The following is a 13,878-nucleotide window of genomic DNA, read 5'->3' on the forward strand; positions in this document are numbered from 1 at the left end:
ACTTTGATCCCGCAATGCCCCCCCCCCCCTTCTCCTCCTGCATCCAGACCACCGGGCTGCTTTGGTGTCACCGCGGGTCTGTCGGCGGCCTAATGACATGTGGATGTCAGGACCTCGCATCTTTTTGCCTCCACATTGATCACAGCCACTGTACCTGACGGTGATGGCTGCAAATCTCCCCTTTCTTTACTGCAGGCGAGCGTCATTTACAAAGTTAGATCAAAAGGCCCCCCCCCTCCCCCTCTCCCCCCCAAGTAGCGATCATCAAACACCAAGCAAATCCAGCACTGCGGGGAATCTAATACTACAGGGATTTTTTTTCCCTCGAAAACACGGAGAAATTCTCCGCATTGACATGAAACCTAAGGTGTGAGTTTGAGTTCGGTTGACGGCAACAGTGGTCGACTTGTCAGCGCCGATTTTCCGATTGCGCTTGAAGTCCCGCTCGTCAGGTTCTCTTTGATCAATTCATAATTTTGAATGGCATTTCGCATACCACGCAAAAATGAGTGATTGAAGCTATAGCTATGCCAAAGGTATTGGGGCCGTGCTGGAAAAGAAGCGGGGGGGAAAAAAAACACGATTAAAGGTTTTGGAGATCAAAAGGTATATTTTCCGAGATGATTAAAAAAAAAAAAAATCCCAGGTAGTCGCAGCACTACAGTAGGAGATTGAGATCCTTTCCTCTTGTTTACATCAGCAATAAACCTCTACACTGATATCCATCCTTCCCCCAAAAATATTATTTTATTATCTGTCACTTCTACAATTACAATTTTCTGGTGAAAAAATGCCTTTAAAAAAAATTATTATTGATTATCGGATTTTTATTTCTTGATTGTATGCCACTCAACCGAAAATAAATCTTGAAAGACGACTTTATAATTTGTCAACTTTCCGAAAAAGTAGCCGGCAAGGCATCCAGTATTCTGTGACGACGGTCAATTTTGGTTTTCATCCGCAAGCACAATGTCAACACTGAAAACTATCAACACGTGTACAAACACGCGTCTTTATTTGAGCACCACATTGGTGATTTAAAAAAAAATTTTAATGCACCTTTCTGCACCTCGATGTGATTTTGTTGGGTGCAGCTGATTTGTAGATTAAAAGAAGTCTCATTCATCCATGTGGGAATGTGGGGAAAAATGTTGTACTTGAGTGTCCCTCCCTCAAGCTTTTATGCGCTCGCAGCCATAAATTTACAATCTCTCATGTTGCCATTGCTGCACCACTTCTCCCCCCAACCCTCTGTGCGCTCAACAACCTGTCCTGTAATGCCACTCCTGGGGCACTTTTAAATTTATCGCTTTTGGTCGCCTTCCCCGCCAACATAAATAAGCTGAGAGAGAGAGAGCGAGAGAGAGAGTGTGAAACAATGGAGTTCTCCGAAATGATGCCAGAATTGTTGTTCCACTTGAAGGCGCGGCAAAGACAATGCGCTTCACTCTTTGCGCCGTTGCGAGAAAGTCCTGTGTAGCGCTTCAGTCTGACTCCCCTCCACGTTCCCCGCTTCCTTCCTCGTTCTTCGTACCTCCTTCAGCAAAGCAGCGTCCATTCTGACGAAACCATCAACAACAGTAATGAGATCATGACCTTTCGCCGTACGCCCGGGAGATTTCAATACACCCGTTATGTTATCTACTGTACATCGTTTCCTTTGCGCTATGTGGCCGCACGAGATGCGGCGTCCTGCTAGCATTGGCGACGCTGTCTTGTTTTTTTTTTTCTCGGAATTCATGCGGCCAGGTCAACATCCTCTCATTGACACGCCTTGCCCGCGCGTTATACGGCGCATACGGTTCGTCGCCTGCGTTTTGCTAATTGAATACCTCTTTGTTGATACTGCATTTAACCTTTTTTTTTTTTCATACAGTGGATGTTAATTAGATGGCTAACAAAGTATGTGAGCTGCATCACTGCTGCCCCTCCAGAGGCCAGAACGAACGCGCTGACTCGGCACTCGCCCCGCTCATCAAGGCTCTCTGAATGACAATGATGATGCGGCAGCCGTGTTTGACCTTCAGAAAAATAGCATCCCGCCGTTGACCGTTGCTTTTGAGAGCCGCCACCGCAAAGGTGACAAGGTCGAGGCAGTCCAATAAAGTCCGGGGCTAAGATACGGCTTGATGATCTAATCCACCACGTTGGCCAAGGGACAAGGATAAGACCGACAACTTGATTGAGGTTTTTTTTTTTTCCCCTCAGTCAAATTGCTGAATCGGCCACCGGGACTGTCTGCGGAAGGACTCCGGTTGTCCGCACTAGTTACAGGATGACGTGTCACCACGGCAACTACACGCATAGTTGCAAAAGCGTTGCTGGGAGCGCACCGTTTGACTGGCAACGCCGACGTGTCGCTGACGAGAGAGCCGGATGATTGTTCCAAAGTGCATTTGCGAAGAACCGAACGCAACTATCTGATGAGATTAACCGTAGCAAGAGCCGTTTGTGTGTCCCTGTTCCTTAACCTGTCATGCTCCCGGCCGGGTCTGCCGAAGCCACGTTTCCACCAATCGATACAACTCAATTAGCACAGTTCAGAGACAGCCCAATGATTGCAGGAGCAGTGACCAAAAAAAAAAACAAAAAAACACACAAAAAAAAAACAGGACGATGATTGCTCCCCCAGCTTTACAATGGCTTAAAAAAAAGCGTGCCGAACTACACCTAATTGGTCATTTAGCAGTGCTTATTTTGGCACCCGTGACAACTTTTGCAGATGGAATTGCAAACTGTGCATTGTACCAAAGTGAACTGTCCGACCTTTTTCTGAGGGGGCAAATAAATCAAGTACTTCCTTTTCGATTGAAAGCAGCCCCTCGGGCAAAAAGGTCTTGGATTATGTCATATATACATATAAAACGAGCCTGTTTGCGATGCACTTTGACTTGTATAGGAATTGACCACGCCGGGGTTGTTGGTCTTGACGTCAGCCGTCTGTATGATTTGTGCCGAACAGGTCTTCCCACCCCTTCCTAATGAGGCTGAGATCGCGCACACCAAAAAGCTCTTCCGACGCAAGAGGAACGACCGACGGTAATGACGCACGGAAGCTCCGCCTACGCACGCGCACACACACACACACACACACACACACACACACACACACACACACACACACACACACACACACACACACACGCACGCAAACTCCTGGGAAGGTTTTAGTGCGATGAAGTCAGATGTCAGGCAGCCAATTCTTAGCGCCTGCCAAATAATATCAGCGCAGGAATGCAGACTGTAGACAAATAATAAAATAGACACATTCAATGTTGTTTTTTTTTTTTTTGAACATTCAAACATGCTTTGTTTTGATTGAGTTTTTTGCCGGCGCATCTGCTCTTCTTGTATCCACAATGAAAAACGGATTTGCAACTTCATTGAAAGCAGCTTCTTGAGAGGGGGAGGATGGGCAGATGGGAACCCGATTCTCTCACCGACTGCCCCGATGACATTGGAAAATTGTTCTTGGGTTGCTAAGCAACCGGGAAAGGGAAAATATTTGTCTTGTATGTTTGGTATGGACAAATGAAATTCAGCTAACTACCAAATGGACATTGCAAAGTACATGAAATAATTGCCACTTTTCAGAGCTATTTTGGTCGTAGCAAGGGATTTGTACTTCGGGGGGGGGTTATTGGACGGAAATAAAAAAAACTTGATAGTTCCAGGCACGTTTTTCTCCTCGTATGTGTGCGTTTGCTGTGCTGTTGCCATCAAGAACGGGTTGTTTTTATCTTTTAATGAACGCGTTGACTGATTTAGCATAGCGCCGACTGTCAAGACATTTATGTCAGAGGGATCGACCGCATCTTGGCCAAATAAGAGTCAGACCACAATGTTCTGCAGGCTTGTGTCAAAGCATTCCCGGCTAATTTGACTCTGTCAGAGAGTGCTTAAACCACACACGAGCAAAGTCTTTTCTGCACGTTTTGAGTCATCGCAAGGGAAAAAAAAAATACCGTGGAGAAACTACAGTGTAACCTCAGAAGTAGAATGCCCGCAATTTGGAATTGAACCAAGAGCTTTGAAAATCACACACGTCGCAACAGGCATGAGCAAATCTCTTGATAATTTTCCTTCGCCTTTTTCTGATGATATCACAGGAAATTATGAGTGATGATGAAGAGGAAAAAAAAAAAAAGGAGCCGGAGTAGCGCTTTCCACTTGCATGGCTGATAGCGATGTTCAATTTGACTTCAAACATTGCCTCTCTAGTCAATAACGTTTTTATGATGGTGGCCGTTTGACCCTGGCACGGACACTTTGTATTTCCACGGTTTCCTCTTTTGTGGAAAATGTCGTCCAAATCCAAACAAATCAATTTGACAAGCCTCGGCAACAACTTGGAGGCCTCACTCTTTTGTCAGCTATTTTTCCCTTGCGGGTCACTGGCGACAATGCAAGCGTGCTTTACTCTCCCTACATGTGCACTGTCAAAGTGGTGAGCATCCATTAAAAATTATATATATTTTTTCGTATGTATAGTTCGCAATCCTTCATCGCGAGCGTACCATCTGATATGCTACGTGTGGTGCTCCAGAAGGCGCAGCACTGTCGAGTAAAAAGAGTGTAAGGGGGAGGCACTCCCATGTGTTTCGACTTTAGGAGGCACGTCAGGCACGGCTGAAATTAGTTGTGATTTACTGGAATGTCCCGCTTGCAGACAGGGGGCAAAGTACGTCTCAATTTTTAAATATATCTCTTCGTTCTGTTGCCTGTCCACATCTGTACTCCTCCTTAACACAATTTTTTTTTTTTTTTTTTTGGGGCCTTGCATGTAGAAGTTTTTAATTGCGTTAAGATCCTCGAACAGAAGCCTTTTTTACACATGGTGGAAGGTGGAAAAATGTTTGTCTTTTACAGGCAGTGGGAAAGGGGGCTTAACAATTAATTGTTGTCTGGACATTCTTACAGCTCTGATACGACGTACCTCCGAAGGTGGAAAATTTCGACTCATCCCCTAATTCTGTGTCTGCTCCATTTACATAAGACAGCGACGGAGGCGGGGTGGAAGATCGCTCGCTTTAACTGGCGTTTAAAGTGGAAATTTAAAAGTCAATCTTATTCTGTGTCAGTGCCGTTTCATTGACTGGCTCGATGGGCTCGACACATGGGCGGCTTTACGGCTCTGATAGATTTCAGGCTCGATGTTGACATCGTCACCCCCTTTTCTGTCTCGATGCCATTCCTGCATTATAGTGAGACAGACAAAAAGTGGAAAATGTCTGCTTTTACAGGCAGTGTGAAATTGGCTGACAGCCTTCATGGTACTTTCAACATGCAGAGTTGTAAACAAATTCCGGTTGTCTCGCTGATTTTTTTTTTTATTATAGTTTTGGGCATTGTTATCTTCATCATCCAAACTAAAATTCTCAAATATTGTTGAGGCCGTACCGCGGAGGCTTAAGGCGATCCCTCGTTAAAAGCACACCGTGTCATCATCATCATCATCCTCCTCCTTTAAAATCAGATCAAACAGGCAATGCAAATTTGGAGTTGCATATTTTTCATTGGACAGTGACGATAAATGCTTCTCAACGCACTCTAGCTGAAACCTCACACTGGAAGGGTGATCAAACATTGGCATCTCCATCCAGAAAAAAAAAGAAGCTTTTGCCGTGACCTCTGTGATGCATAAATTTGAAATCACATTCATGCGTTTGAGTTTCCAGTTTGGTACCGATTCAATTTAGGATTGTTGTGGGGCTGAGAGGAGGCTTTTTTGTGTGTGTGTGTGTCGATGAGCATCTACAAGAAAAAAAAAGCCCATCAGCTTAGACAAGATCAAACAAGTTAATTATGATGACGACACGGATGGCACAAAACGCATTATGCCGAAACTACTCTTCTATTTAATGAGTTGATGGCTTCAGAGACAACCGAGTTTGCGCGGCGGGCGACTTTGAAAGCTCATCAGCCGCCGCGCGTCTGAACGTTTTCATCGCCAACTCCTCGGCAGCGACGTGACTGATAGACGGCCGGCGCAAGCATCGCCGCCGCCGCCGCCGAGCTCAGCCGTCATTAAATATGATTACCGTTTTATTACCGTCTCATTCTCACCCCCTCGCCTCTGGCGCTTTGGGGAAAGGTTTACGAGATGTGAGCCTCCACTAACAGCTGTCGTAAAGATCAAATTAATCATTAGCGTGAGCGAGATATTGTCCTGTTCAACTTTCACGTCGTCTCCTTACGAGCGGCACGCGGCCCCGCGATAGATTCTAATCCCTCGACCTCTTTAGTCCCGTTCAACGCAATTTCACCATTTCTGTCGCTCAGCATTAAGAGCGATTGCGATGAGTCCCGTCAAAAAAAACGGTGGAAATATCGCGGCCTTGCAAAGCGGCTTTGTAGCCGTCACTTTGTTGAAGGGGGTGAAGAAAAGCGCGGCCGCCCCTCCGCTCGTCTTAACGAATATCCGTCTCGCAAAGATGCTGAATATTTGAGGCGGTTGTTTGCTCCCCACCAGATGAACTGTCTCCCAACCTCCCCGCGAGAGTGGCGCCGAGGTGCCAGAAAGGACGCACACCCGATGAACGCATACAAAGCGGCTTATAAATAAAATGCATTTGCATTTACTTGGGCTGGCGCTTTTATGCAAGAGGAGAAATACTTTTAAAGTAAGCACATTTCTGAAACACAAGACCGTTTGAAGTCTGATAAGGAAGTTAGTCTCCCCTTTGAATAGTCCCCCCCAGTCCCCCCCTCCTTACCTTTGTAGACTTCAGGCTTTTCAGTTAACAACTTCCAGAGTGCACGGGGTCGCTACGCGCTAACTAACCCGCGCTCAGGCAACCGGTATAATAATTACAGCAAAGTTTTGTGCGACGGTAAGTCTGCCTTCTTGTGCTACGTAGCCAAGTCATGTTTGGCTGCTGCGTAAACGAGTTCCTCAAACGCTGTTCGTAAACTCGAAACTTCGTCGGGGCAGTCGTAGCTCATCACCTCCTGTATGGCATATTGTTTCCACATATAAATACAGCTTCCACGCCGAGTCTAGCTTCTATTCACCTTCCCCCCCCTTTGGCCGCGTTTTTGACCATGTACTGAAAGCTGTCGTCATTTCAGTCAAGACTTAAGGGGTCAGGCTTTTGTGAGGAACGACAAACCGATGGTGGAGTCGCTGATCTTGTACCAACTCGTGTAAAGTTTCACAGCCTCGCTCGTCAGTGCAGCCTCCCCACAAGGTTGCATCGTCATCTCTTTTCAAAAGCCAATTTTAAGCAAGCTTCTTTTTATGGCGAGCTTTTGACTCGCTCAAGTCATTTCTGTGAGCAGCTTTGAATCTTTTCAGACGAGTTTAACCCAAAAGTAAGACGAGTTGAAATGCAGATATCGCCGATGAGGAATTCAACGTTCACATCTGGATTTTTGTGACCTCTCCCAACTGAAACGCAACCTTGTGTACATTTCTGGTTGCATCGTCATAACTCTGTGTAGCTCGATCTTGGAACAAAACGGAGGTGGCGCAGCAAAAGCAAATGGCCGCTTGTGTTTGCTCATGCTTAGGCTGAGCTAGATAATAGATCGGCTTCTCGGTCCCGGCGTGGTTAATCTCCCGGACCATATGTCGGTGACTTGTCAAGCACACACAGAGCAGTAGGACAGACCTAAGCGGGACAAGAAAGCTCACCATGCATCCACATGTAAGCCGCGTCACTTCAATGTTGGGGCGTCGGTCGTCGAGGGGTAGTTGACATGTCATGGTGCTACGTCACAGCTAAGCTAATCATGACAGTATTTCCCACTATAGGAGACAACAACGGGCTCAGGGAGGAGGTAAGAACCAATCTCCATCACCGCAGCACCATTGGGATCAGCAGTCACCCAGCCCGACGGAAACCGGCGACAACAGAAACAACGGCCGCTCTCCTCGCCAGTATCAAGGCGGACATGGGCAACGTCAGGGCGGACACCCGCACGGATACAGCCAGAACCGACGCTGGCACCCGAATCAGAAAGCTCCGGGACAACAGAACCCCGCCGGTCCCGACAGAGGACCACCTCTGAGAGCAACCAAAGAGATCGAGACTGTAAAAGTGACAAGTGACAAGCACACGTGGCAGATGGAGGAGCCTCGCGACTCTTCCAAGGCTGATTCGGCGCCGGACGCAAACGCTTTGTCAGACGTGGCAGCCGGCAAAGAAAGCCCCGGCTCGTCGGGCCAGAGTGTGTCCAGGGAGCCCCAAATCAGCTTGCTGCGGTCGTCCAAGGAGCGGCTGGAGAGGAGACTAAAGGACAAGGTACGGCAAAGCTGCTTACTTCCTCTCCTTCCCTATTAAGCCAATCAAGACGGTGTGCATGAGTTTGCAGGCCACTTTCATCTTTATCGCGCACACACACACACACACACACACACACACACACACACACACACACACACACACACACACACACACACATCATGGTGTTTTAGTCATTTAACCACTTTCTTTTTTGACTCAACCCTTGCGTGACTCAAATTTGTTCTTTGATGCTTGGCTGCTCAGAGCTGACAGTAATGCCACAATTCATGAACATTCATCTTAAGTGACGCCTCTTGAGCTACCTCCCGCTTGACTCAATTTAGAGTTGAATCATATTTTCTTCATCAGCCGAAAGAAGGGCAACGCGGTGAAATAGTGGTTTGGACGTCTGCCTCAATGTTGTAAGGTTCTCGGTTTATGCCTTGGCTCAGGCCTTCCTTTGTGGAGTTTGAATGTAATCCCTGAACTTCCCGTGGTTTTTCTCCAGGCCTTTAGACTACCTGCCATATTCCAAAAACATGAATGTTATGAATGCTTGTCACCAACCAGTCCTGGGCGCAGTTACCAAGGGTTACTCCAACTCTTATGCTTCCCCAGGAGGAGGCACTGACGGAGGTGTTAGGCGCACCCGGCATGGACCGCCTGCTCAGGCTGCTCAACAGCATGAGGAGCAACAGCGGCGGCGTGGAAGAGCAGCTGGCCTCCTTCATGGAGGAGGCACAGAGCTCGGCGCGCTCCGAGGAAACCCTGAGCCAAGTTGTGGACACCATCTACGACAAGGCCGTGTCGGACCGCAGTTTCGCCGCCACTGCCGCCAAGCTGTGCAACAAGATGGCGCTCTTTATGGTGGACGGGACCAAGTTCAGGTCCTTGCTTCTCAATCTGCTGCAGGTAATTCTCAAATGTTTTCTCACCGAAGTCAAGTCGGGGGCGTGCGAAGGACAGTTGAGGCACAAGGGCGGACGACCGGTTTTGATGTCCCAAACATTGTAGGGGGCGCAACAATAACTGATAAAAAAAAAGGCCATCAGAGAGACTATATGGCAGAATTTCAAGACACGGTTGATCACCGATCAATTTCACACAATTAACCAAATTCATAACTTCAAATGGACAGCGCTTGTAAAAGCATAAAAGCATGACCTGTGCTTTCCTGAAATGTCACTAAGACCTCAACATCTTTGCATGGTTCAGTTTACCCCCCCACACACAATTAAATAAATAAGCTGCAGTGGGAGTAAGTGGAGGGCAACTTAGCGTGGACGCAGGATAACATTTGGCCCTTTCGATGTCACATGAAGACAGCGTGGACGTGTTCGTCTCAGTTGACCACTTCGGGACACTTTTCTGCCCCGGGTGAGTCGACGGGCTCGCTGGGGCTGAGCGAGGAGAGCGCAGATGGGTTGGAGAGGCCGAGGGTGGGAGTCGGATGGCAGTGGCCCGTGGCGTCGCGGGTGAGCAGAGACAATCGCATGAGGAAGCGCGGAGATGATGAGGGCGGAGGGAGGACATTGGCACCTAAAATGCAGACCAGTGGCAATTGAAGATTCCTCACGGGAGCAAATGTGCACGTCATTACATTTGTGTCCATGCGACTTTGCTACTGTCATCCCTCCCCCAGAAATTTAATCATTTCTGTGATTGGCGCGTGACCGGTCCAAGGTGTGGTCTGCCTTTTTGCATGAAGTTAGCTGGGGGTGGCAAACGAAACGTATCACTTCAACGCAGTTCCTCCACATCAAACTATGCCACCTTCCTGTTTAGATGGGGCCGTGGTGGCATTTGAGGTGTCACAGGAAGAGCACAGAAAAAAGCGTATTGTTGAGTTTTTCATCAAAAGTGGGGGGTGTTAAAAAAATGCAAATACTGTCCCACGGTTCCATTCTTCCTTTCCTTTTCTTGTCCTCCTCATTTCCCCTTTTGTTCCTGACATTTTGCTTGAAGACGCCGTAAATGTCACACGTGGATTCGCCAAGGCCTCGCTTAATCGGATTATTTCAAGGCTCGCCCGTGTGTCAATACGGGCGACAATTATTGCGTGGCCACTGCGCTCATTAGTAGTCAAGACGTCGATCGTCTCGCGCCATCCTGAACGGCGCTCGGCCTTTTCCACCCAATTTTGTCGCTCACCTCCGCTTGACCGAATGCATGTGACTTACTTGAGGAAAATGTCATATGTCACAGTGGTGGCCGGGGGGGAATTAAAAGTTTTACTCCTGGCGCAACATCTGCATAATTGCACTTCAACCAGATTGAACTCTCACACGCTTATGGTACAGCGGCCGCCACTTTTACGCTGCATTAGTATTCGAAATTCATGACATTTGTTTCAGGTTTTTAGCTGGAAGGCTGTAAGGTTAATGCATACGCGACCTCCAAAAAAAAAAATCACAGATTGCTTTTACCGTTGCTGAGCATTCTGAACAGCGAGTTGGCCACTATTATTACTTATAGTTTGCGTCTTTGCACATCAAGAAAATTAGTTTAGACACGGCTGATATGGAGAGCTCTCACTCATCCCTCTCCCCTTGCCATGACCAATCTACAGAAAGACTTTGCCCGCCGCGAGGAACTGCGGCGGTCGGACGTGGAGGTGTGGTTGGGCTTCATCACCTTCCTGTGTGAGGTGTTTGGCATCATGAGGAGCAGTTCCGGGGAGCCGTTTCGGGTCTTGGTGTGTCCCATCTACACTTGCCTGCGAGAGGTGTGTATAGTTTGCACGACAATATTGAACAGATTAACCACAACTGTGACGTGTGTAAAAGCGTTCCACATTACAGGAAGTTCCGCGTCCGCTTCTGTGGTTGGCACTACCTCCCCCCCGCACCCTCATTGCTTTTTACCAGTTGTTTCCTTTTGCAGTAGATCACCAAAAAAAAAAAAAAAAAAAAAAAAAACACCTTCTCGTCCTTTCTTCACTTTTAACTCCATGAATTCTTGAGCAATTTTGCTGCAGATTGATTTGTGTTTCGTTGTCACTCCCGGGGGAAATATCCGCTTAGTGGCCACTAAGTGCTCCACCATGACCACCAAGCTGGTGGCAAGCGCTCATCCATTGAGTGCAGGTGCCGCACACCGGCTTTGTTGATGCTTTTTCATTAGCGGCGGCACCTGCAGGAGGAGACTAGCGGGAGCAATGGGAATAAATGAAATGCCACTCTTGTACTAGTTGCATCTTACGGCGATGAAATGCCATCGTCCCTCCCGAAACGCCAAATGCTGGTTAACACACAATTGCAATCACGTCATTTGACTCATATCTCGTGTGAATGCGGCCTTCAGAAGATGAATCGTCAGTTTTGGGTTGACGTTTGAAGAAAAGCCAAGCAATACTTTTCCCAGCTAAATTGTGTACATTTTTCCTCGGAGGGTAAACAGGAGAACATGAGTGAAAAAAGGGATATTTGTCTCGGAAGTATTCATCAAGTATCAGCGTCTTGCCGCAGCAAAAACACGGCACAGAAACGACTTCCTCTTGCGGTCGGCTTAAATACAAGCTTGATTAATTGATGAATAGCATGTTGTTGTGCAGGCGAGATGGGGGGTGGGGGCATACAATGGATTTGTTTTGCTTTTTTAGATGCATATCCTGTGGCGTGAAACTTGTTTCAACAGAAAAACTTATATTTTATTGATGCTTGTGTTCTCTATGGAGCCTAGTGACGACCATGGATAGTAAGGCGTTTTTAACCCAAAAAAAGCAATACTTTTCCCAGCTAAATTGTGTACATTTTTCCTCGGAGGGTAAACAGGAGAACATGAGTGAAAAAAGGGATATTTGTCTCGGAAGTATTCATCAAGTATCAGCGTCTTGCCGCAGCAAAAACACGGCACAGAAACGACTTCCTCTTGCGGTCGGCTTAAATACAAGCTTGATTAATTGATGAATAGCATGTTGTTGTGCAGGCGAGATGGGGGGTGGGGGCATACAATGGATTTGTTTTGCTTTTTTAGATGCATATCCTGTGGCGTGAAACTTGTTTCAACAGAAAAACTTGTATTTTATTGATGCTGGTGTTCTCTATGGAGCCTAGTGACGACCATGGACAGTAAGGCGTTTTTTACCAAAAAAAAAAAAACCCGACCATGTATAGTCAGGCGTTTTTAGCCGAAAAAAACGACCATGTACAGCAGGGGTGTCAAAGTCAAATGGACGGAGGGCCAAATAAAAAATTTTGCTCCAAGCTGAGGGCCGGACTGATCGAATGTTCATTGAAAAATGTTAAAATGACTGCATATCGTTTAGTGAACCAAATTGAACCTCCTGAAAACCTAACAAATACATTCCAATATGATCAGATAAATAAAGCAACATTTTCTTAGGGCTCTGTCAGTAAACTTTAATTTTCAACAGGCACAAAAGACAAATTTCCTTTGTATAAAAAACCCCATAACATGAACATTGAATAAAAAAAGCCGGTATTATTCAAGGCACCATCAAGAGCCCATATTTTCTCTTTGAGCAAAAGTAGGCTAAATTTACTTCAAAGAAAAAAAAATAATAGCAATTTTCGAACATTCACTCCAATAAAATATTTTAAAAACATAATTGGGTTGAGATACAATCCAATCAAATTCAAAAACATATTAACCAAAAACAACACTTTCTTCAAGGAGAAGCAACATGCAGTGAAAACAAATATTAAACTTTAATTTTTAAACTTGAACTGAGTAAAAACTCTTCATATGTGATTGCACAGTAATATTCACTTCTTTGAGGCTGAGCCTGATACTTGGTGTGGTGTCTCATCTTTTCTACAAGTTCATCAATATTTGGGGTCAGGCTCTGAGCTGAGGAAATCCTCAAAATTGAGTGAAGGTGTTCAGCAATACGCCGACCTCTGTGTGATGTTTTGTTCGGCTTGATCAAAGAAAATAGTTGTTCACACTAGTTTGTGCTGACAAACATCGACAACGTTTGAGCAGCCTGGATGCGCAGCTGGGCCATTGTGTCGGGGAGGAAACGGGCGAACTCCGCAGCTCCCACTGCGGCATGTTTTGCCCTCGGTGCATCATTGCATTGGATGTCTATCACCTTCATTTGGAGGTTTGGTGGCGAGCTTTCCAAGTCAACGGCAAATGGATTACTGAGCAGTTCAAACCTGCTTTTTTGTGCTTCAAAGTCAGCAAATCGGCATTGGAGGTCAGCGGCGAGCAGATTAATTTTATCAGCAAACTGTGCCTTCGAGAACACACAGGTATGGAGCTTCTCTTTCATTGTCTGGCAGCTAGGAAAGTGTCCCAAGTTTTCTTCCCGCATCGGTGCCTCCAACAGAGTCAGTTTAGTTTGAAATGCCTTAACTGTAAAGGACATATCAGAGATGACACGATCACCCTGTAGCTGCAAGTTCATTGCATTCAAATGACTCGTAATGTCACACAGAAAAGTCATTTCACACAAAAACCTAAGGCGTTTTTAGCCCAAAAAAATGACCATGTATAGTAAGGCGTTTTTATCCCCCCAAAAAAACCAAGTATAGTCAGGCATTTTTAGCCCCAAAATACGACCATGTATATTAAGGCGATTATAGCCGAAAAAAACGACCATGTATAATAAGGCATTTTTAGCCCCAAAAAACGACCATGTATAGTAAGGCGTTTTTAGTCGAAAAAAAACGACCATGTATAG

At 46.3% G+C, this 13,878-nt stretch overlaps 1 protein-coding gene across 2 annotated transcripts in view; it reads left to right on the top strand.

Moving 5' to 3' along the window:
- The window catches only part of ctif (CBP80/20-dependent translation initiation factor), a 39,702-nt gene that overhangs the window by 9,027 nt on the left and 16,797 nt on the right, over window positions 1–13,878 (top strand). Inside the window, exons 8-12 of one of the 2 annotated variants that reach the window (XM_019882927.1) lie at window positions 2,963–3,039; window positions 7,757–8,123; window positions 8,160–8,246; window positions 8,847–9,140; window positions 10,798–10,953. In XM_019882927.1, the coding sequence (XP_019738486.1) occupies window positions 2,963–3,039; window positions 7,757–8,123; window positions 8,160–8,246; window positions 8,847–9,140; window positions 10,798–10,953 (981 nt within the window). Of the gene's footprint in view, window positions 1–2,962; window positions 3,040–7,756; window positions 8,247–8,846; window positions 9,141–10,797; window positions 10,954–13,878 lie in introns of both variants that reach the window. The other variant, XM_019882926.1, reaches the window with a different exon arrangement.

The sequence above is a fragment of the Hippocampus comes genome, unplaced genomic scaffold (assembly GCF_001891065.2).
Source record: "Hippocampus comes isolate QL1 unplaced genomic scaffold, H_comes_QL1_v1.1 scaffold30, whole genome shotgun sequence".
Classification (NCBI taxonomy): Eukaryota; Metazoa; Chordata; class Actinopteri; order Syngnathiformes; family Syngnathidae; genus Hippocampus; species Hippocampus comes.